The sequence below is a fragment of the Notothenia rossii genome (genome assembly GCF_949606895.1).
Source record: "Notothenia rossii genome assembly, chromosome: 1".
Lineage (NCBI taxonomy): Eukaryota > Metazoa > Chordata > Actinopteri > Perciformes > Nototheniidae > Notothenia > Notothenia rossii.
In genome coordinates, this window is record NC_136912.1 from 42,891,923 (window position 1) to 42,915,093 (window position 23,171).

At 37.4% G+C, this 23,171-nt stretch overlaps 2 protein-coding genes across 6 annotated transcripts; one reads left to right on the forward strand and one right to left on the reverse strand.

The window, feature by feature from the left end:
• Window positions 1–11,590: 11,590 nt before the first annotated feature.
• Window positions 11,591–15,490, reverse strand: LOC307047389 (uncharacterized protein). Of its 4 annotated transcripts, none has more exons than XM_079694333.1 (7): window positions 15,399–15,490; window positions 13,989–14,117; window positions 13,708–13,896; window positions 13,226–13,373; window positions 12,734–12,763; window positions 12,559–12,616; window positions 11,591–12,170 (listed from the first exon to the last, which is right to left on the reverse strand). In XM_079694333.1, exons 3-7 carry the CDS (start codon window positions 13,749–13,751, stop codon window positions 11,866–11,868), a joined length of 585 nt encoding a protein of 194 aa, XP_079550459.1. In that variant the 5' UTR covers window positions 13,752–13,896; window positions 13,989–14,117; window positions 15,399–15,490; the 3' UTR covers window positions 11,591–11,865. The 4 variants fall into 4 exon arrangements, with proteins under 4 accessions (XP_079550459.1, XP_079550456.1, XP_079550458.1 ...); XM_079694330.1 differs by lacking the exon at window positions 15,399–15,490 and adding an exon at window positions 15,220–15,359; XM_079694332.1 differs by lacking the exon at window positions 15,399–15,490 and adding an exon at window positions 15,220–15,359 and having other exon boundaries at window positions 13,985–14,117.
• On the forward strand, window positions 14,182–18,441 carry LOC307047378 (uncharacterized protein). 2 transcript variants are annotated; one of them, XM_079694308.1, is made up of 6 exons: window positions 14,182–14,870; window positions 16,377–16,633; window positions 16,734–16,924; window positions 17,058–17,148; window positions 17,678–17,850; window positions 18,075–18,441. In XM_079694308.1, the coding sequence occupies exons 1-6, from the start codon at window positions 14,778–14,780 to the stop codon at window positions 18,251–18,253; spliced, it is 984 nt and encodes a 327-aa protein (XP_079550434.1). In that variant the 5' UTR covers window positions 14,182–14,777; the 3' UTR covers window positions 18,254–18,441. The 2 variants fall into 2 exon arrangements, with proteins under 2 accessions (XP_079550434.1, XP_079550435.1); XM_079694309.1 differs by lacking the exon at window positions 14,182–14,870 and adding an exon at window positions 15,590–15,722.
• The last annotated feature ends 4,730 nt before the right edge of the window (window positions 18,442–23,171 follow it).

The window sequence follows — 23,171 nt, forward strand, 5'->3', positions numbered from 1 at the left end:
ACTGAATTGAAGAACTTCTGTGGAAGCAAAGATTTGAGGAAATATTGAAATTTGAAATCAGGAGCAACACTGTTCAAATTCCACTTTTTACATAGCTTTTATTCAGAAATTCCACATCAGATTGTTATGAAATTTTATGAGCAGCTATCTGAGGTGGTCTACTATCACACTGAATCGAAGAACTTCTGTGGAAGCAAAGATTTGTGGAAATATTGCAATTTGTAATCAGGAGCAACACTGTTCATATTCCACTTTTTACATAGCTTTTATTCTGAAATTTCACATCAGATTGTTATGAAATTTTATGAGCAGCTATCTGAGGTGGTCTACTATCACACTGAATTGAAGAACTTCTGTGGAAGCAAAGATTTTAGGAAATATTGAAATTTGAAATCAGGAGCAACACTGTTCAAATTCCACTTTTTACATAGCTTTTATTCTGAAATTCCACATCAGATTGTTAGGAAATTTTATGAGCAGCTATCTGAGGTGGTCTACTATCACACTGAATTGAAGAACTTCTGTGGAAGCAAAGATTTTAGGAAATATTGAAATTTGAAATCAGGAGCAACACTGTTCAAATTCCACTTTTTGGATTGGTTTTATTCTGAAATTCCACATCAGATTGTTATGAAATTTTATGAGCAGCTATCTGAGGTGGTCTACTATCACACTGAATCGAAGAACTTCTGTGGAAGCAAAGATTTGAGGAAATATTGAAATTTGAAATCAGGAGCAACACTGTTCAAATTCCACTTTTTGGATTGGTTTTATTCTGAAATTCCACATCAGATTGACATGAAATTTTATGAGCAGCTATCTGAGGTGGTCTACTATCACACCGAATAGAAGAACTTCTGTGAAAGCAACGATTTTAGGAAATATTGAAATTTGAAATCAGGAGCAACACTGTTCAAATTCCACTTTTTGGATTGGTTTTATTCTGAAATTCCACATCAGATTGTTATGAAATTTTATGAGCAGCTATCTGAGGTGGTCTACTATCACACTGAATCGAAGAACTTCTGTGAAAGCAACGATTTTAGGAAATATTGAAATTTGAAATCAGGAGCAACACTGTTCAAATTCCACTTTTTGGATTGGTTTTATTCTGAAATTCCACATCAGATTGTTATGAAATTTTATGAGCAGCTATCTGAGGTGGTCTACTATCACACTGAATCGAAGAACTTCTGTGGAAGCAAAGATTTGAGGAAATATTGAAATTTGAAATCAGGAGCAACACTGTTCAAATTCCACTTTTTACATAGCTTTTATTCTGAAATTCCACATCAGATTGTTATGAAATTTTATGAGCAGCTATCTGAGGTGGTCTACTATCACACTGAATCGAGGAACTTCTGTGGAAGCAAAGATTTTAGGAAATATTGAAATTTGAAATCAGGAGCAACACTGTTCAAATTCCACATTTTGGATTGGTTTTATTCTGAAATTCCACATCAGATTGTTATGAAATTTATAATAATGTAATATATAATAGATAGATAGATAGTCTTTGTTGCTCATCTATTTAATAAGCTATTCTGATATCTTATTTCTTAGGCTGTGAAGGATCTTTTGCATCCCCCAGTCCTCCTTTGAATGTTCTATTTGTAACAGAGCCAGCCACACCTTAGGCCCTTTAAGGCCTAGTTAACACATTTAGTTTTTCATTAATGCTATTTCCAATATTCAACTACAACTTATCAGACTTGCAGTTATGAGACTCCTGCCTCATTGTCATAGTTTGGGGGGATCTTTTTGTGGTTTCCGCTTTCTAATCTGCTTTCAAAACCATCTCATCATAATCATAATGGTCAGTTAGTTAAGGAAGAGGCCTTCAACCCTAGGAACACAGTTCACACAGTTAAACATGGTGGTGGGAGCATCAAGCTATGGGGCTGTTTAGCAGCCTCAGGCACAGGGAGCCTTGTTCGGGTGCAGGGAATCATGAAAAAAGAATATTATGTTGACATTTTGAGGGATAATATGCAGAAATCTGCTCGTAGTCTGTCCTTAGGTTGTCGCTCGGTCTTCCAACAAGACAATGACCCGAAGCATACATCAAAATTGGTCCAACAGTTCCTGAAGGATACCAAAACCAAGGTCCTGGAGTGGCCCGCACAGAGTCCAGACCTCAATCCTATTGAGAATCTTTGGAGGGTGCTGAAAGTGAACGTCCATGCTCGGAAACCACGCAATTAGGACCAGCTGGAACAATTTGCAAAGGAAGAATGGGCCAAAATCCCTCAGGTGACCTGTGCCAACCTAGTGAAGAACTATTTTAAGAGGTTGTTTTCAGTTGTGGCTCAGAAAGGGTACACCATTGACAATTAATGGCCAGGGGGCTAATAATTTTGGATTTCTCATTTCTGCCCTTTTTTTGTTTAAACTGATTGTATCAATAAAGTATTCTAATCAAAAATGTCAAATTATGTCTTTAGAGTCCATTTGTTTTCACATTAACAAATATGTGTTGTTAATGGCCATTTCCATGGAGAAATCAAACGTTTTGTCTAATTTCATAAGGGGGGGCTAATAATTTTGGTCACAACTGTAAATGCATATATCTCTCTCGCTCTCTCGCTCTCTCGCTCTCTCGCTCTCTCACACACACACACATATGCGCACGCACGCACGCACACAAACCTGTAAAGCAAAATACCTACTACAGCACTAGTAAATTTAAATATAAAAGAGAGGTCAAAAGGTTAGACCAATCGAAGTCAAAGGATCAAAGAGGGTCATCAGTTCAAAGACTCAAAATTGCACTCAACTACAATATTTTTTTCCCTTTGTGCCAAAGTACATATATACAGGTGCATGTAGCTTGCTTTGCTTCTCATTGCTTCAGCAAAAATTAAAAGACTTTTCTGCAAAGGAGGATCTGTCCTACAGTCCTCTGAGGATGAGGAGGACATGTCCAGCTGGAATGACACAGGTATTGAGGAGACAGGTGTTTTCTCCCATTGATCCCCCCCCCGCCTCCCCACACACACACACACACACACACACACACGCACACGCACACACACCTGTATGACCAAGTACACTCTACAGTACTTGTAAATTTAAAAAAAAGAGAGGTCGAAGGGTCGAAGTCAAAGGATCAAAGAAGGATCAGTTCAAACAATCAAAGAAGCACTCTATTACACTCAAATACCGAATTTTGTGTTGGTTTTTACTGCAGTATGTTCATTTAGGTGCTGTTGCTGCCAACCTATAAATGCATAATGCATGAATGCATTTCTGAAAAATAAATTTATGCATAAATTTAGTTTCTGCATTTATGAAATACTGCTGCATGTAGGCTGTTGATGCAAACCTATAAATGCATCTCTCTCTCTCTCTCTCTCTCTCTCTCTCTCTCTCTCTCTCTCTCTCTCTCTCTCTCTCTCTCTCTCTCTCTCTCTCTCTCTCTCACACACACACACATGCGCACGCACGCAAACACGCACGCACACACACCTGTAAAGCCAAATACCTACTACAGCACTAGTAAATTTAAAAATACAAGAGAGGTCAAAAGGTTAGACCAATCGAAGTTAAAAGGATCAAAGAAGGATCAGTTCAAACTATCAAAGAAGCACTCAATTACACTCAAATACCGAATTTCTTTATAACACACACTAAACTAACATGTAAAAAATACTTTTATGTATCAAAACCGAATTAAAATTTATTTTACCATAGCTCCAGCAAGTTATATTTATTTTGATCTTACAATCTCCTTTGTACTCCTTTGGCTTTAAACTTTTTTTTATTGTCCAAGCGTTTGTAGTTGCCGAAGCCTTCAGAGACAATCTAAAAGTCTTTGAACAAGTGGCCTCCAGTAACCCTCTCACACCTCCTACCGTAATTACGCATATCAGCGCAAAGCCCCAACTGTTATAGTAGCTTTCCAAAGTCGTTTCAATTGCGCGAAATGGCCATTTACTATGTGAGTTACGGCGATATCAATATAAAGCTTGAAGTGCGTCGCCGGCTACTCAAATGCACTCATAGAGGTAAAGGGTTAATACCAATGCCTGTCTATTTGCTACGGACTGCTACGGGTTTAATTGCGGATTTGAATTTACAATCGGATTTTTAAAGTGTTTTTCTGGAAGAAGCTGTAGCCTGCATTGCCAGACATGACCTTCAAAACCACCAAGAAGGAGATGGCTCTTGCAAGGACACACTTGGCACAGTCATTGTTGAAGGGTTCATGTTCGTAATCCATTTTAATATTTACTGTAGACATAATTCATTCCTTATCATGTTATTGTGAAATTTGATTTAATCCTACACATCCAAACAAACTGAAGCCTCTCAAAAGAAGCCCAAATAATACATCTTTTGTAGTCCAAGGTGTGACAGAATTTGTGTACAAATGCAAATTCATGTACCCCACACATTTCTCAGAATCATTAATACTTCTTATCAAACTTAAAAGTCAACTGGAGATGAAACATGATCCATATCATTTATAATCTGTTAATGCATGAAGTATTAATATTTTTATAATTTGCATATAATTTATAATCTGTTAAGGCATGAAGTAATAATATTTTTATAATTTGCGACAGTAAAGAATTTTGAATAGTGACAGTTACATTGATTTAGACTGTCAGGCTTTCAATACGCCTGAGTGGATGATTATCAATCATCTTGTTGACAAGCTAAATGTGTTTTGATTGCAAGTCTGTTGTAACTGAACTGTGTTATGTGTACATAAGTAAATAATAACATAAATGTATTTCATCTCAGTGTTTGATATGGACAATGACTGTGCGATGTGCGCTGCCCCAAAGCCCCCTGGATCTGGACCTCCGAATACCCTTTGGGTGAGTTTTCCTTTTAAATCAATGACTGCAGGATTTTTCGTTGTTGTTGTTCTTCAATTCTAATATAGACTGGTATAAACTAAATTAAAATATATTGAAGGTGTTAAAACCTAATTGAACCACGATCTTCATCTCCCCCCCGCCCCACGCTCTTTATTTCAATCAAATTACGGTACTTTTATGTAATCATATATGTTCAAGACACATCCAAGAAGCAATGTATGACTGATAAATCATTGACTTTGCTTATTTTATTTTACAGATACAGTGTGATACATGTGAGCGATGGTATCATGAAGAATGTCTGGCGACCGACGAAGACACACTTAAAAAAGCAAGGGCAGGCCATTGGGAATGTGTCCTTTGCATTTAAATTGAAAAACAGCTGCAAACAACACTTGACTCTCACTTTCACCGACACACTGAAGCTCACTTACTGTATGTGTACACAAAATATGGAATTTGAACAGTGTTCCTCCTGATTGGAAATTGTAATTTTTCCTAAAATGTCTGCTTCAACAGTACTTCTGCTATTCTGTGTGATAGTAGACCACCTCAGATAGCTGCTCATAAAATTTCATAACAATCTGATGTGGAATTTCAGAATAAAAGCTATGTAAAATGTGGAATTTGAACAGTGTTGCTCCTGATTTCAAATTTCAATATTTCCTCAAATCTTTGCTTCCACAGAAGTTCTTCGATTCAGTGTGATAGTAGACCACCTCAGATAGCTGCTCATAAAATTTCATAACAATCTGATGTGGAATTTCAGAATAAAACCAATCCAAAAAGTGGAATTTGAACAGTGTTGCTCCTGATTTCAAATTGCAATATATCCAAAAATCTTTGCTTCCACAGAAGTTCTTCAATTCAGTGTGATAGTAGACCACCTCAGATAGCTGCTCATAAAATTTCATAACAATCTGATTTGGAATTTCAGAATAAAAGCTATGTAAAATGTGGAATTTGAACAGTGTTCCTCCTGATTTCAAATTGCAATATTTCCACAAATCTTTGCTTCCACAGAAGTTCTTCGATTCAGTGTGATAGTAGACCACCTCAGATAGCTACTCATGAAATGTCATGTCAATCTGATTTGGAATTTCAGAATAAAAGCTATGTAAAAAGTGGAATTTGAACAGTGTTCATCCTGATTTCAAATTGCAATTTTTCCTAAAATCTTTGCTTCCACAGAACTTCTTCTATTCAGTGTTATAGTAGACCACCTCAGTGAGCTACTCATGAAATTTCATAACAATCTGATGTTTAATTTTATAATAAAAGCTATCCAAAATGTCCTATTTGAGCAGTGTTTCGCCTAGATTACAAGACAATCTGATTTATAATATGAGAAAGAAATATTTGTTTTTAGCTCAATGTTCAAAGATCATGTAAACTAATGTCTCAAAATTAGGATTTGATCATACTGACAGTTCTATTTTAATTTATTGCAGCGGACTTCCGGTCTAAGACCGGAAGTTATGTAACCGCAGTCTGCTGCTTGCTAGTTCATGGACGTCCATAAGAGAGAGACACATGTGTCCCTGTTGATGTGTGTTGTCTTTAATAAACAATGGCGGGAAGACGCCTAACTGAGGAATACATCTGTCTCCGAAATTTCCTGGGATCATTACAATATATATACCGTAAAAAAAAAACTCGTCTTATTCTGAAAACCGGAAGATGTTACACGCCAGTAAAGACTCGCCGACTTCATTTTTACCGTAAAACTCGTAATACGGGCGAACTTTCAATTTTGGGACGGCTCACTTGACCAACAGAAACGTAGCGTAGGCTCACTTGACCGCAGTAGGAAAGACGTCCGGCAAAAATCACAGACTGTGTGAACGTGAACATTAATAGAATATCACCTCCCATCTTCAGAGCAATCTGACTATTATAACATCAGCGTTAAGAAAGCTTACTTAAATATCTGCCACAAAATAAGTAACCGTATCAGAGTAACATTAAGTACAGTCCGCGGCATATCACATCATAATGTATCATATTTCCTTATCTGAGTCAGCTGAGCCGTATCTGGCCGTGCAACACTCACAGTGTCACATACTGTTTGCAGAAGTATTATTTTAAGCAACACATTAAGTTGAAGAAACACTCGAGACAAATGTAATTAAAGTCAGATCCACTCGTGTCTTAGACGGGGCAGTGATATCATAAACCTGTTAATGTACGCATTCAAACACTTTTTCTTTTACCTGCTGTATTCACCTTGCAGGTGCAACTATGTAGCTTTTATCCTGGATAAAGTGTTTAAGTCATGGATGTTTAAAGTTTAACGTCTTCATATTTGTCTAATATTATAGTTGACTTTTCATTCAGGAAGTATGACGTTGCGCTGTCATTACGCTTCTCCATGTTTGTGATTGGTCGAATGCTCCAAACACCACCCCTTTCATGTGAACGCGCATCTAACTAGATAGGGCACGGCTGGCTTGAGCGATCCACTTGATAACCAGCGTCGTAGTACAGTTTAGCGACAACGCGTATGTTTTGGATTAGGCCAACCGGCTAACTCAAATTTATCCAGGTTAGGAAAATCCAGTTTCGTAGTACAGGCCTCTGGCTTTAAATGCTGGTGCTAATCCTTGAGGGAGAGCATTATATCCTATCCTTTTGTAAATAATAGTCCAGTGTATCCTTTGCTGAGGATATAAACGTAACACAAAAAAACTGTTTGGCATTGGCAGAGGAGATTTGTCAAAATGTCCATGGGCGCAACCCACATACTCAGCTCTGCTGCTCATCCCAGAAATGCATGGTTCCTCACAAATGTGGCGCCACTGGAAAGGTAAGTGTGGCGGCTCAATCCCCAGTTACGTTTGAGTCGCCGAGAGGCTAAACTTGGCTATGAACTTGGATATAAACTGTGACGCGTTTTCGAAGAGAAACTCCGTAGTGAAGCAAGATCGTTTTTGGGATATTTAATAAACAAAATCATAACATAGTAACTATGGACAAAACGGTCAACAGAAAAAATGACAGCACAAGCTCACCCTCTGTCATCCGCACTCAACATGAAACAGGTGACTTAAATAGACAAACCACACCCATGTGACAATTACCGGAAGTGCTCAACAAACAAATAAAAGTGACGTAAACAAATAATAATAATAATACAAATAATGACCTTGGGCTAAGCATTATGGGACCTACAGTTAGAAAGCAGGCTTTCCAAAAAGCATTGTTTTAACAAATAAATGATCTACCAAACACACATTTCCTTACTTGTTGTGTTGAGTTTAGTAAAGGAAGCATTTCACTTTTTTCCTTAGCATTGACAGAAAATGTAAAAGCTCTTATCATGGCTTCCACTCAGGTATTTCCAGGGGCCTCATTTACAAAGGGATATACGCTCAAAAAATGGCGTACGCCAGTTTCTACGCAATGTTTGCGATTTATAAAATACTAACTTGACGTGAAAACGTGCGGTCCTCCACGCAAACTCTAACCCATGCGTAGGCACTAAGCACAAAAACGGGAGAGACGAGAAACTGCAACACCGTTGGCCGAAGGGTCAGTGTATGTTTTGGTCATTGGATTTTCTTTTCACAACAGGATATTCAAAAACAAAAAACGACTGGATATTTGATTTTCGTTTTCAAATTGAAAAACCAAAATTGAAATACAAGGCGTTTTTCTTTATCATGGTCAAAAATGGATTTACTAAACTTAAAAAACGGGATGATTTTCATTTTTTACTTCTCAAAACAAAAAATTAAATCACTAGAAAACAGAAACAAAAAAAGCCCCGTTTTTTCATATTCTGCTACCGGAAGTTGTCTTTCAAAATAAGAGCGCAGATGAGGACGGTCAATCCGTGTATCTACGGTCCATTTGTTTTCACAACGAAAACAGCCAAGACACATTTTGAGCCCAGAAAATTGATGTTATTAAGGGCTGTAAATATAATAGGCCTATGTCTAAAATGGACAACATTGTTTGGAGATTTCAACAGCGATTCTGCACTGCGGTCAGCTCAGCCGTCTCTCGAGTTTGTTATTATTTTTTCTGCCAATAGTTCTTCGTGAGATCGATACTGTTGGACTCAATGGGCTAGTAGTGAAACTACTCCCACAACAAGTACTATGAAGTACTAACTGTGTACTTTTTGAGTAATCCTCTGTCAATGTCCCCTCCTAAGTACAATAATGCATGTTACTCTGCTATTTTGAATCAGCGTTAAAAAACCTTTCTTCATGAGACTGATATTGTTGGACAGAGTATTTTAAGAGGATGGTAGACATGATATCAGCAATACTTCCAGTCAGTAGTCCGGCAGCAGCATTTTTACCCCTTTGAAAGTCTTGCCCGCTATTTAAATTGACTTTGATTGAAGTTAATAACAATATTGATATTATATAGATATAGAGATATGCATATTTGATGCAATCTTTCTGAACACTTTTAAAATACTGCAAATTAAGAGTATGTGTAATGTTCTGCACAGATAGTGCCCTAACTTGAAAACACGTGGCAGCTTTATTATTACAGCAGATGAAAAGATTTGTGGAAGTATACATATTTCATGGGCTTCAATGGCTCTCTTGATAAAGGGCGTTTTATGGTTGCTTGTATTATCCTCAGATCGTGGTTTGTTTAAATAACTAGACATTTTAATAAATATTGCAAAAAAAGGGCTCCAAAAAAAGGCATATATCCTGGCCGGCTTAGCCAGTGTGTATTTGTTCAAGCACCACAAGATTCATAGTTTATAAAGTACAATTCTGGGCCATTGATTGTGTCATTTCTCCAAACACATACAGTAAAAATGCCTGTTTTTGAAGCCTTAAAATCGTGCAGGAAAATTAGTTTACATTGTATTATACTTAAATACAGGACTATTCAGTCAAGAGAAGAGAAAAAAGCAAAGAAAATTGTTATAATGGGTGATGTAACATTACTGAGTCCAACAGGGTCAATCTCATGAAGGACTATTGGCAGAAAAAATAATAACAAACTGGAGAGACGGCTGGGTGACCGCAGTGCAGAATCGCTGTATAGTTGAAGTCTCCTAACAATGTTGTCCATTTTAGACATAGGCCTATTATATTTACAGCCCTTAATAACATTCATTATCTGGGCTCAAAGTGTGTTTTGGCCGTTTTCATTGTGATTGCTAAATTCCCTCTGATTATAATAATCACAGTTACTTCAACAGGATACTGTAGCGATTCAAAGTGTGATTTTAGCATAGCCTACGAGTGCTTTTGTTTTGAAATCACTTCCGTGACTTTCGTCTGCGCTCTTATTTTGTAAGGTTACTTCCGGTAGCAGAATATGAAAAAACCATAAAAACGGTAGGTTTTTTGTTTCTGTTTTCTAGTGATTTTTTGTTTTGAGAAGTAGAAAATGAAAATCATCCCGTTTTTTAAGTTCAGTAAATCCATGTTTGACCATGTTAAAGAAAAACGCCTTGTAGGCCTATTTCAATTTTGGTTTTTCAATTTGAAAACGAAAATCAAATATCCAGTCGTTTTTTGTTTTTGAATATCCATTTGTGAAAAGAAAATCCAATGACCAAAACATACACAGACCCAGAAGGAAGACGAAGGTACGTTTTAACCGTTTGTTTTTTCGTTCTAATTGAAACAACAACAAAAAAGCAGAAACGGGTCTTTTTTTTGTTTTTCAATTTTGCCCCAAAATGAAAAAACGGAAATTCAGCTCGTTTTTTCGTTTTTCTGTTCTTACTGTTAAAACAAGTATACCACTCAATGTTTCGTTTCCATAAGTGGGTGTGTCTACAGCACCTCCTTGCTTCTGATTGGCTAGGGTGCCCTATGCTTGCGTTGTACTCTTCAAAATAAAGGTTCTACGTCTTTGCCTTTAGACTGCGTTACAAATATACGTATATTATTATATTCATACATACAAGTACAAGTCTGTCCGTATGTCTGTCTTTCTATGTATATGTCTGTCTCGATGTCTTTCTATCTTGATGTCTGTCTGTCTGTCTTTCTTTGACTATATTTTAGAGTTTAAAGCGTAGCCACTTTTACTCCACTACATGTATTTAAAACCTTTAGTAACTTTACAGATTTTGATTAATTATGTGAAATATAATCAACACTTAAATCAGACTTTAGTTCCACCTGGAGTAAATTCACAAGCTACCCTGCAGTATACAAAGTCATTCAAACTAGCTGCACCTTTACCAGCTTTGAGAACACTTTCATGATCAATCATTATAAAACATATCATATATATTATTCTGAAATGGACCAATCTGCACAACGACTACTTTTACTGTCGCTACTTTCACTATATTTTGATGAGAATACTTTTCTACTTTCACTTGAGGAACATTTTGAATGCAGGACTTTTATTTGTAAAAGAGTATTCCTACACTCTGATACTTCTACTTTTACTCAAGAACAAGATCTGAGTACTTCTACTTTTACTCAAGTACAAGATCTGAGTACTTCTACTTTTACTCAAGTACAAGATCTGAGTACTTCTACTCAAGTACAATATCTGATTACTTCTACTTTTACTCAAGTACAAGATCTGAGTACTTTTACTTTTACTCAAGTACAAGATCTGAGTACTTCTACTTTTACTCAAGTACAAGATCTAATTACTTCCACAACCTCTGATTAATGGTTGATTTCCAAATGTTCTGTTGGTGCGTGGATGATAAAATAATAGTGTTTGATTGTATTGCCTTACGTATGCAGCTATTTGCCTGTGTTTAGAAACATAATTAAACATACCATGGATACACATTCAAACTATTTTCCATTTATTAAACATTGCAGATGAACAATTAACAAGTCATACAGCTAAAGAAAATTTCAACAATAATTTTCTGTATGATAATATCATGGAACCTGGAATTTGAACACACACCACTTAACAATAAACAATAAACTTAACAATAAACTTAACAATAAACTTAACAATAAACTTAACAATAAACGACTGAACTGCTGTCCACTTTAGGGTAGGGCCCTTAAAGCATCCAGTGCTGCAGACAGTCCAGCATCCTGGGTATGCACTGGCTCCTGATCACTTGCCTTTACACATATCTTCTTACAATGCCTATGAGATCCTTTATCCCGTTTTGGAATGGTGCTGGCTCGTTATGAATGGCACGCTCAAAGAGTTCAGCAATGTCCGCATAGTTCCTTGCAAATTCTTGTTCAGCTGCTGTCTGGTGCTCCACAGTGGCAAATGGGTTTCTCCCAAACAGCGACACTCTTGTCAGAGAAGACCCCACGTCCTGATGATAGCAGTCTGCAGCATCTGTAGCTTCAGGCAAAAGATCTGCAGGTAGTCTCTTTGGGCACCCACCATGAGCAAGTTGATCTGGGATACCCTTACCTTAAAAAAACACACAAATAAGTGGCCATTGTTAGTGTAATGTTACATATCATGCATATCAATGAACCTCATAGCCTGTGCTATTAGTACACTTCTTACAAACTTTAAAAAGCATGTTTTTAATTTGACTGTTTATGTACTTACCAGATATATATGTTTCATGCAATAAGAGCAATCTATAAACTAGATAGTAGATATGTCTTTACTCAGACAATTATTGAAATATTGTAATATATACATGCCACATTTAAACATTTCCATCAACCTAGTGTAAAAAAGGGGATACAGAGAGAAACAAATGTAGGATAAAAGTACAACTTGTAAAAATGCATAAAGAAGGTCATTTGTTATGGGGCTTAAGTAACATTCTGAAAACTGCTATAAAAACCTTGGATTCTGTGTGCATTCCAGGACTGCACCATCCGGTCAAGTCCAATTTTGGCTACCTGACAGGTAAGAGTGGACAATCAATATCGTGTGATGTTGTCTTCGAGGTTTAGTTCCTCCTGGTCAACAAGGTGGTTGAGTGCGCCTTTCAGAGGGTAGTTTACCCTGTTGCTTACCTCTGGCCACATCCTTTCTATAATATGATTCTGTAATTTAAAGTAAACAAAAATGAGAAGAGTCAAATGTAGAGAGCACATTGTAATTTCCCATTGTTCATTTCCCAATTTCTTTCCCAATTTCCAGCTTTATATTTTATCCATTTCCTGTTGTATCCACTTCAAAAGTACTGTGTATCTCTCCTATGTCATAGGAAAAAGCTAGCAGTCCCCTAGAGAAGTTTAGTGAACGCCATGGGTCTATTGACAGCTTTATCAGCTAGCAGTTGGGTGAATAATGGAATGAGATCAGAAATATTTTTATTTGTCTCGCCACAGGGTAATTTACAGAATTACAGCAGATAAAGTGAGGAATAAAAGACAAAAATGGCTATGTGGGGATTGTCCACAGTATTGAGTATGTAAGTCGCTTTGGATAAAAGCGTCTAACAAGTAACATGTAATGTAATGTATGAACACGTTGATTGCAATTCAGATAAAAAAACAACTCGCCTGTGTTGACTTTGTTTGCATGTATGGCTGTCTGCCTGTGTTATTCCGGTAGTCTGCCAATTTCTCCTGCATGAAAAGAGTCAAGTAGAATTCTTTTCCATGGTCTACTCGGATTTGGTCCCACATTCCATATCGTAGGACAGCACTCCTGCAAAACAGCAATACAAAAGTCTTATGACATGTAACAGAATTTCATGTTTGTTGTTACAACCTAAGCATTGCTAAAGCGAATTTTGTACGCAGTTAAAATTTTGATCTCATCAATCAATTACCAAGTAACGTACAATATACAGTGGTTACCTGTCAGTAGTTTTCGATTTACAATATTTTTCCCAAATAAAACTGTTCAAATAAAGCTACATTTAGCCATTGTGTTTTTATTTAGCTAAACGTTTACTAAATTATTTACTGTCTGCTGTTTGCAACCTTTTTATTAGGTTATTATTATATTATTATAACAGAAACAGGGCACTGAAACTTACTGGTAATCCTCTTGATATATGGTCAGGTTGTTTTTCACTGGCATGGTGGAGTGGCTTACAATGTTGCTGGAGAATCCGTCCACGGCAAGGACGTGGGTCACCCCATACAGTACATCACCAGTTTCTCGTTTTGGTCAATGTGAAATTTGTGACCCATGTACTCTGCACTGGATTTAAATTCCTTAATCTCTGAGGAATTAAACACAATGTTATTGTTCTCACAATATGTTCACAGCAATGTACAATACAGGAACATCTAGATGTTTTTTAATAATACCTACACGATACCGATCTGCATGATATGGCTGGTTAGTTTCTCTGAGGACACGGCCAACACGCCCCTCTGATGCTCGGATTCCTTTTGAGGCCAGGTAACCAGTCATCATTTTTCTTCCATATGTTGGTCCAGTCTGAATTTGTAAACACAAAACAAAAACTAAATAGGACCAAGGTACGTTTTAACTGTTTGTTTTTTAGTTCTAATTGAAACCAAAAAACCCCAGAATAGTTATCTCATTATTATTTACACAATTATGTCCAAAGTTATTAGTGGGTATTTCTGTCACATCATTGTTAAGCCTCAACTCAGCTCCTACGTCTCAAAGAAAACCCATAATTCAGGGCTCGTTACATTTGTTTGTATTGTGAGAATAATCAATATACATATTAAACCGGAACTTTAGTCCACTGATGTATTGTTCCCCCACGGACAAATATCGGGGGTAGTAGCTTCCGGAACCGGAAGTTGCATTGTTTTTAGCATTCACAGTAGGATGTAGCATATCAAGCAGCATTAGTGAAGAGATGGATAAAAACGCATGTAGTTACATACTAAACACACCGTCTCCAACTGCCACTCATCGATGCTAACATATCAACTGTTACTATATGGTTAACTATAATGTATATAGCTATTTAAATGCTTATGAATGGATGTTTAGCTACGTCAATAGAGGGCAACGTAATATGACGCTGCCAACCAATGGGAGAAGACTGGAAGTACCAGAGTTTATAATCGGAGCTGAAACGTTTATACGGCCCCTCTCCCGTCGCAGCCTCAGAGGAACGTCATGTTTACTATAATTAAAACCCTGTCAATTTTACAAGAAGTTTCTTGGATTCTTTCTGGCCATTTACTCCTCCCAGCATTCCGAAGCCCAACAGTAGGCTATAGAGTCGTGCAGTGACACGTCCTAAAATCATAAATCTTTTGATTCGATTTATGATTATAAAATTATAAAAGTAGGGTAGACATGTGGAGATTATCCGACTGAACAAACCGTGTTCCGTCTCTTAAATGTGTGTCAACCGCAGACATTATTTCGAGCTATTTTCCAAAATCCTATGGCGAAATTGCATAGCTTTTTTGTCGAGGGAACCAGAAGGAACTTACTTCCGGGTTTTAGGACGCTTCACTACACCACTCTATTACTATGAAGTAATAAGTACAGTACTTGAGTAAATCTACGTAATTACTTTACATCACTGAATTAAGCCATAGTCCTACCTCACCTCAACAGCTGCTTTAGCAACCTCTACTTCCAGTTGGGAATCGTGCACTCGCTCTCTGCCTATACCATTTTGGGTAAAAAAGCGACGGATATTTGTTTGGGAGAACCCTTTTGTTAAGCCACATTCATACTGGAGATGATCGGATATATTTCGATCAGTATAACCATCTTTTATCATACTTTGTATAACTTCTCTGTAGGCCAACAAACTGGACTCCATTATTATTAATAAGGAGGGTGACTATATTTCCCGCGATCAAACTTTCCTGTCATGCGCACAGCAGTCCTGGTGTAAATTGATGGTACATTTACGGCACCATGCCGTAAATGCACCCTGTGTAATGCACACATTACCGCCAAGAACGACTTGTCGGACACGGCGATAGCAATATATTGTTAACAATAAACACGGAGATGGAGTCATACTTTCTTTTCAGAGGCAGCCAGCGAGTTACTCTTAAAATAGACGACATGCGCGTCGACAGAATCAGCCGCATTTTTCAGGTATTTCTAAGAGATCCGTGATTAATTATTGATTGAACAGGCACATGGTGTGTTAACGTGTAACAAGCTAACCTTGTTTCAATAGCAATAAAGCTACGAGTCGTCTGGACGAGAGAGTCAGTTAATCATTCAATTTAAAAACAAAACAATGTTTAGATATCACATTGTAAATGGGGAAGGATATTATTAGGATGTTATCGGATGTTATCCTTAATTTGGTGCACAAAATAGACATGGCATGAAAAGATGTGAAAAGATTCAATGATAATTATTTTATATGAACTGTTTTGCACAAATAACTGCATAACTATAATTGAACTTTGCAGAAGCGAAGCAAGAAGAAACTTAAAAACAGCATTTACTTGGTGACAGCCCTGAGACAATTTAGTCGTACAGTCCAGCAAGACATTTATTTATAAACTATATCAGTGACATTTAGATTGATACTGAGGTCTGATATAGGCATACAAATAATCTTGAGGATTAACTACTAACTGCATGTTTTTTTAATACAATTAATAAACCACTATCACCATTGAAGAAACGACACAAAGGAAGAAATTATGCAAGGACACACATGGAAAGACAAAGAACAATGTAGTGATTGTTTAAAAGGAAATTGTGAAATATATATGACCTGTTATTTTCTTTTAGGTCAACGCAGGTAGCCTTTTCATCACTGATGCCGCCAACGTTGCGGTTTTTCCATTGGATAGTGGGTGTTTCTGCTCCCTGGACCTCTCTGATCACGGTCATTATGAGGTTCATGGGGAAAAACCTGGGGAGACTCAAAGGATCCAGACAGAGCCAGCTGAGTCACGGCCGTTTGCTTTTCGTCATAGTCAGCCAATGTCTACTGCAAACATGAGTCAGTTGACTAGATCAATTAGCACCCCTCGGTCATTTCAAAGGTAATGAGAGGCCCATTTCATACGTTGGCATGCTTTAGAATGTTACGTTTTAGTCCATGTTGCTAACTAAATGTGTGTCACTGTTCTTTTTGCATTACAGGTCAATGCATGTGTCAGAAATAATGGATGGAAAGATTGTTTCCACAAGGGTGGTCATGATCAGATTTGTTGAATCAGAGGCAAGCGTTCCACTGATCACAGGAAAAGTGAATGTGGCCATGGGAGACAGTGAGGAGTACATCCTTACAGACACCGTTGGGAATGAAATCGTTGAGTCTGAAGGGACAATTGGTAAATATAATTATTCTATATTTCATTTTCATTTGTGCAAAAGATAATGGTCTGAAAGTGCTATCAGTACAACAATGTGCCCCTTTTAACATTTTATTTTCACGTGTCTTTACTCTTTATTTCTCTCAAAAAGGTTCTTTGTACTGGAAGCCGAATGCAAGAAAGATCCATGCTGTTGAGAGCTCTGCTTTCAGGCAATGGCGTCGAAGAGGCTCAAGAAGCAGGTGTGGTTGAATAACAAAACTGATTTTGTCTGGAGAAGGTTTGAACTGATCCATCAATAGGGATAATAATGTAATGTGTAAAGAAGGGCTAGCACTCAAACTGAAGGGTCACGATATGCAGCATTTCACTTTATTTTACTCGCTAACAACAGACTGGCAAAACCCTCTCATTATTTGAAAAAGGCTGCTTTCTGGCCATTTAGCATTTTTGCAGCTCAAGGGCTATATACGTTTGCCATCTGGGGCAGACATGCATAAGCATGGGCTTCACTGTAGCACACCTCAGTACTCTGTGGGTCAGCACATGGTATGAAGAGTCACAGTCAACATCCGTTCTACAATCAGCATTTATAAACAATATCCTTTAAATTTAATTTCAAGAAATGAAATGTTTCCACATGCTCTTGTTTATTTAGCATAATCTAATTTGCCATGGAATACATAACTTTCTTTAATCTGTAATAAAATGAAGAAAAAATCTTAAATGACTGCTAATACTTAAACTATTTTCAAAATGTGACAAAAACAGAAATGAGCTATCTGAAGTCCACACACTGAGCAACAAGGTGGAGGAACTGCTGGATGCATCCCAAGGCCTGGAAGAAGTCACCAGGAAGATTTCTGACATAGTGGCAGCCAGCCAGGACTTGGTAGTACCAAGGCCAGAAGTCAAACAGGCATTTAGCTGTTTGATCTGCAGAGGTATTGTTTTCATCTTCTCTTTGAATAATGCTCAGTGTAACAAACAGTATTAAAAAATAAACGTATAGGTGCCGGATTTTCATATTATTCTAAGTTAATCTTTTCAAATCTATTTCTGAACAGTATCTTTCTCAGTTTGAGTGCATGCTTCAGAAATACAGTCCATGACATCAATCAGTAACTATCAGCATATCTTTAAAAACCTGTCTTTTTTCTTTTTAAAGACACAATGACTGGACCCATGTTTTCCTCCTGCTGCCGAAGCATCGTGGGATGCAGGCTCTGTGTGGAGGAGTGGAGGATAAAATCTCCCCAATGCCTTAAGTGCAGGGATCAGGAGCCAGTGTATACCCAGGTTGCTGGACTGTCTGCAGCACTGGATGCTTTAAGGGCCCTAACCTAAAGTGGACAGCAGTTCAGTCGTTTATTGTTAAGTTTATTGTTAAGTTATTGTTTATTGTTAAGTGGTGTGTGTTCAAATTCCAGGTTCCATGATATTATCATACAGAAAATTATTGTTGTAGTTTTCTTTAGCTGTATGACTTGTTAATTGTTCATCTGCAATGTTTAATAAATGGAAAATAGTTTGAATGTGTGTCCATGGTATGTTTAATTATGTTTCTAAACACAGGCAAATAGCTGCATACGTAAGGCAATACAATCAAACACTATTATTTTATCATCCACGCACCAACAGAACATTTGGAAATCAACCATTAATCAGAGGTTGTCGAAGTACTCAGGTCTTGTACTTGAGTAAAAGTAGAAGTACTCAGATCTTGTACTTGAGTAAAAGTAGAAGTACTCAGATCTTGTACTTCAGTAAAAGTAGAAGTACTCAGATCTTGTACTTGAGTAAAAGTAGAAGTACTCAGATCTTGTACTTGAGTAAAAGTAGAAGTACTCAGATCTTGTACTTGAGTAAAAGTAGAAGTACTCAGGTCTTGTACTTGAGTAGAAGTAATCAGATATTGTACTTGAGTAAAAGTAGAAGTACTCAGGTCTTGTACTTGAGTAAAAGTAGAAGTACTCAGATCTTGTACTTGAGTGAAAGTAGAAGTACTCAGATCTTGTACTTGAGTAAAAGTAAAGTACTCAGATCTTGTACTTGAGTAAAAGTAGAAGTACCAGAGTGTAGGAATACTCTGTTACAGTAAAAGTCCTGCATTCAAAATGTTCCTCAAGTGAAAGTAGAAAAGTATTCTCATCAAAATATAGTGAAAGTAGCGACAGTAAAAGTAGTCATTGTGCAGATTGGTCCATTTCAGAATAATATATATATATATATATATGTTTTATAATGATTGATCATGAAAGTGTTCTCAAAGCTGGTAAAGGTGCAGCTAGTTTGAATGACTTTGTATACTGCAGGGTAGCTTGTGAATTTACTCCAGGTGGAACTAAAGTCTAATTTAAGTGTTGATTACATTTCACATAATTAATCCAAATCTGTAAAGTTACTAAAGGTTTTAAATACAGCCTAGTGGAGTAAAAGTGGCTACGCTTTAAACTCTAAAATATAGTCACAGAAAGACAGACAGACAGACATCGAGATAGAAAGACATCGAGACAGACATATACATAGAAAGACAGACATACGGACAGACTTGTACTTGTATGTATGAATATAATAATATACGTATATTTGTAACGCAGTCTAAAAGCAAAGACGTAGAACCTTTATTTTGAAGAGTACAACGCAAGCATAGGGCACCCTAGCCAATCAGAAGCAAGGAGGCGCTGGAGACACACCCACTTATGGAAACGAAATATCGAGTGGTATACTTGTTTTAACAGTAAGAACAAAAAAACGAAAAAACGAGCTGAATTTCCGTTTTTTCATTTTGGGGCAAAATTGAAAAATTAAAAAAAGAACCGTTTCTGCTTTTTTTTTGGTTTCAATTAGAACGAAAAAACAAACGGTTAAAACGTACCTTCGTCAAGGAAGAATGGAGAGAAATATGTGGAAATAATACCATAAATAAAAGGTTACCTCACATTTATCATATATGAATAATTCATTTTCTCAAATTGATTAAAGCCAATCTTAAAATGACTAAACAAACGCCTGTTTGAGACTCCTCAGTGCACACAAAAACATAACTTAAGAAATAAATAAATACGGATATGTTATTTAAAACCACCTCGAATATGTTGTGTTAATGTTATGAAATGTTTTCTCATAAATGATGCGGTAAGCAGGAGGACAGAATTACGGGAGGACAGAATTACGTCTGACGCCTTTTTGCATTTCTATAGGTTGTAGATACGAGCATGGTTTTATATACTATCACGTTTAATCGTGTTTTATGCCGTTTGCCAAGACTTGATAAGTCGCTCGTAAAACACAGGAGGTATGGAAACTAAAAACACCATATGTGGAAAATTGTACAGCTAATATAAAACAACACATTAGTTGTATTTCCTTTAACTGGTGGATATAGAGTTGCTCGGGCGGGGTGCACAGGCTGCAGTGGAGACGCTGCGCACAGCTGATCGACAGCTGGGACACAAACCACCAAATACAAAAACATAATTCCGATCCAGTCGTCATGACTCCACTCCGGAGGGATTCCCCGATCATTTCTTAGAATTTCTCATCAAAGGGGTGTCTCCTGTCCCCGGTACAAACACACTGCCTGAGGAAGGTTAGGCTATGTGTATTTATTTTGTCTTTAACCTTTTTCGGACCACTTATTTATTTATTTTGGTGACGATCCGACCTCCATGTTGCTACTCTAGTTCAAACTGCATCCACCAAACAATATGATTTATTTCGACCTCCCCAAAATAACCAAAATCTGACACGGTGTGAGATGTTTTTTTTAGCGGTTCTGTCGTCATTTCCTGCGATCTTCTTCATAAAGTCAGTCAAAATGAATGAATGAATGGGCGTTTCTTTGACTATTTATAGGCAAATATGGGCGTTACGTGAAGCCTGCAAAAGCTGCACAGCATTTCGAGTCGGTTGTGATTTATAAAGGGAAACCGGCGTAGGAAGTGCCGTACGCACTTTCCTTGCCGGTACGCAATGTTCGGTGAATCGGAAAATGTCGGAACATTTATGTACCTATTTTTCGGATTTCTACTACGTAAGCAACAGCGTTATACATGAGGCCCAAGTAATTTTGCTGTTTGGAACTTTCCGGAAACAAAAATAACTATTCAACTCAAACCCTGTCCTCCTGGCGGACTGAGCTAACAGCTAACTAGCTTATGGTAGCTGCTCTGAGCAGCAGTTGGCGTTATAGCAACAGGTAAAACTGTCCCTTGGGAAACTCCAGCCAAACTAAAAGGAGGGAAAACCATAAAACATTTTCTGTCTTAAAATGTGGTCCAGTTTCAGCAAAATCACGCAATTCTCCTGTGGGATAAATATAATAGAATACAAAAGCAGAGTGTTGTATTTTACAAGTACGCCTTGGTCACTTGATGTAATTAAGAGGGGGTGTGCAGAGAGCTCACTCTCCCTATTACTCTCTTCCACTCCAGACCCTCCTGCTTTACAGGGCTCAATCTTCACAGCATTATTGAGTCCTAAAACGCACCTACTCCCACAGAGCGGCGGCCGCGCTCTGCCACTAAACGATAAGTGCTTAGGCTTGTCTTTAAGCCCGCGAGCACTGAGGAAACTGTTGCTCCATTAGGGCAATGTATAACATTTTAAGAAGGCTTAATGTTTATTTGTGTCCCTGATGATGCAGTATTCTCACAAAATGGCTCAGTACGGTGTGTATTTTCAGCCTGTCCTCCTACAAAAAACGACCAAATAGAGAACCGCAGTGACGCGTCGTAAAACCCGGAAGTAAGTTAGCATTTCTAGCACTTCTGGTTCCTTCCTCAAAAAGCAATGCATTTTTTCCATAGGGTTTTGGAAAATAGCTCGAAATAAGGTCTGTGGTTGACACAAATTTAAGAGATTAATCAGGTTTTGTTCTACGACATTAAATACATCAGCAGTGAACCCACTGGGGATTTTTGAAGAGTTTACATGTCTGAAAAACAATGGTTGTTACCGAGTTGCTGAATAGGACTACAGAAATTGTCGAGGCCGTTGTACGTCATTACGCCGAACACATAAACACTCCCGCTAAATTTGTTTTCCCCTGTGTTCTGCTTGAAAGCAAGTACCTGCCTATATTTAGTATCTGTATATCTATATCTGACCATGAGAATCTGTATTTTTGAAATTGTCGTTTTTAACACCGTAGTTTTACAAATTATAGAATAATTAATTACCAGTGTTTTCCAATTTTACTCGGCAGTTCGTTTCGTTAGCTAACGTTAGCTAAAGCTAGCGCTACTAGTTAGTTACGCAATGGTTTGTTGCTTTGCTCCGGGTTGCAGCCACAGGTCTTCGCATGAAACGTGCTTGTTCTATCGTTTCCCGGCCAATGTTTTCCAAAGGAGAGTCTGGATTCGTGCCATGAGGTAAGCTGACGTTACATTTTTGTCCATGTCACGGTGAAATGTAAATGATGGGCAGTGACTGTTTCGCCGTTTTAGAGATGGCGCTGCTGAAAAGACCGCAACATAAGTAAAGATAATGAATACATCCTATTAAAACCTGTGTGGCTTATATGATAAGTCTAATTAGTAAAGCAGCATAACGTTTCACCATGTAACTAAAGATTGTAGTCAGGGAAATCAGTTTGACATATTGAACTAATAACAAATCACCTCTGGCTGGCAGAGAACTCTCGGCTCCATAGCTTCTCTTGGACGTAAAATCACATGTACATTTTACATTTATATTCAATTTAATATTCCATCCCTCACATACTTTTGTATATAATAACTTATATTTTGTTTTTCCTGTTATGCTGCTGCAACACAAACATTTCGCAAATTGGGATCAATACAGTAATATCTTATCTTAATTAATTAAGAAATATAACTATTATAATTAGTGTAGCAGCTGACACCTATTTTCAATATGGATTAATCTACCATTTATTTCTTGAGTTCAATTTTGATCTATAAAAATTTCAAAATAGTGAAAATGTTCACGAGACTTATCAAAGTGCAAGGTTATATCTTTAGATGTTTTCTTTTAGCCTATGTACTGTATGTCTTAATGCTCTTACAGTATATGTGACGGTGTGACTTCCATGAAACTAATATTTTATATCTTCCCAACAGACGAGCTGACAGGAAACCTAACACTCTAACAACCACAACATTGCAAAGGCGAGTAAATGTAAATTAAAAACAATTCACAATTTTTTTATTTCTTCTTCCTTGCAGTGAGGTGAAGCTGACCTTGCACTTGGTGCCAGTAAGGATGTTCCTCACGCAGGCTGAATGTTTCTCCTTCCTTA

Coding starts and splice junctions, on each gene's coding strand:
- LOC307047378 (XM_079694308.1), top strand. CDS start 14,778: ATGTTTACTATAATTAAAACCCTGTCAATTTTACAAGAAGTTTCTTGG. Junction 16,925..17,057: donor TGAGTCTGAAGGGACAATTG/GTAAATATAATT, acceptor TCTCTCAAAAAG/GTTCTTTGTACTGGAAGCCG. Junction 17,149..17,677: donor CGAAGAGGCTCAAGAAGCAG/GTGTGGTTGAAT, acceptor TGACAAAAACAG/AAATGAGCTATCTGAAGTCC.
- LOC307047389 (XM_079694333.1), bottom strand. CDS start 13,751: ATGCCAGTGAAAAACAACCTGACCATATATCAAGAGGATTACCA. Junction 12,764..13,225: donor TGCAAACAAAGTCAACACAG/GCGAGTTGTTTT, acceptor TTTAAATTACAG/AATCATATTATAGAAAGGAT. Junction 12,617..12,733: donor TAGAAAGGATGTGGCCAGAG/GTAAGCAACAGG, acceptor CTTACCTGTCAG/GTAGCCAAAATTGGACTTGA.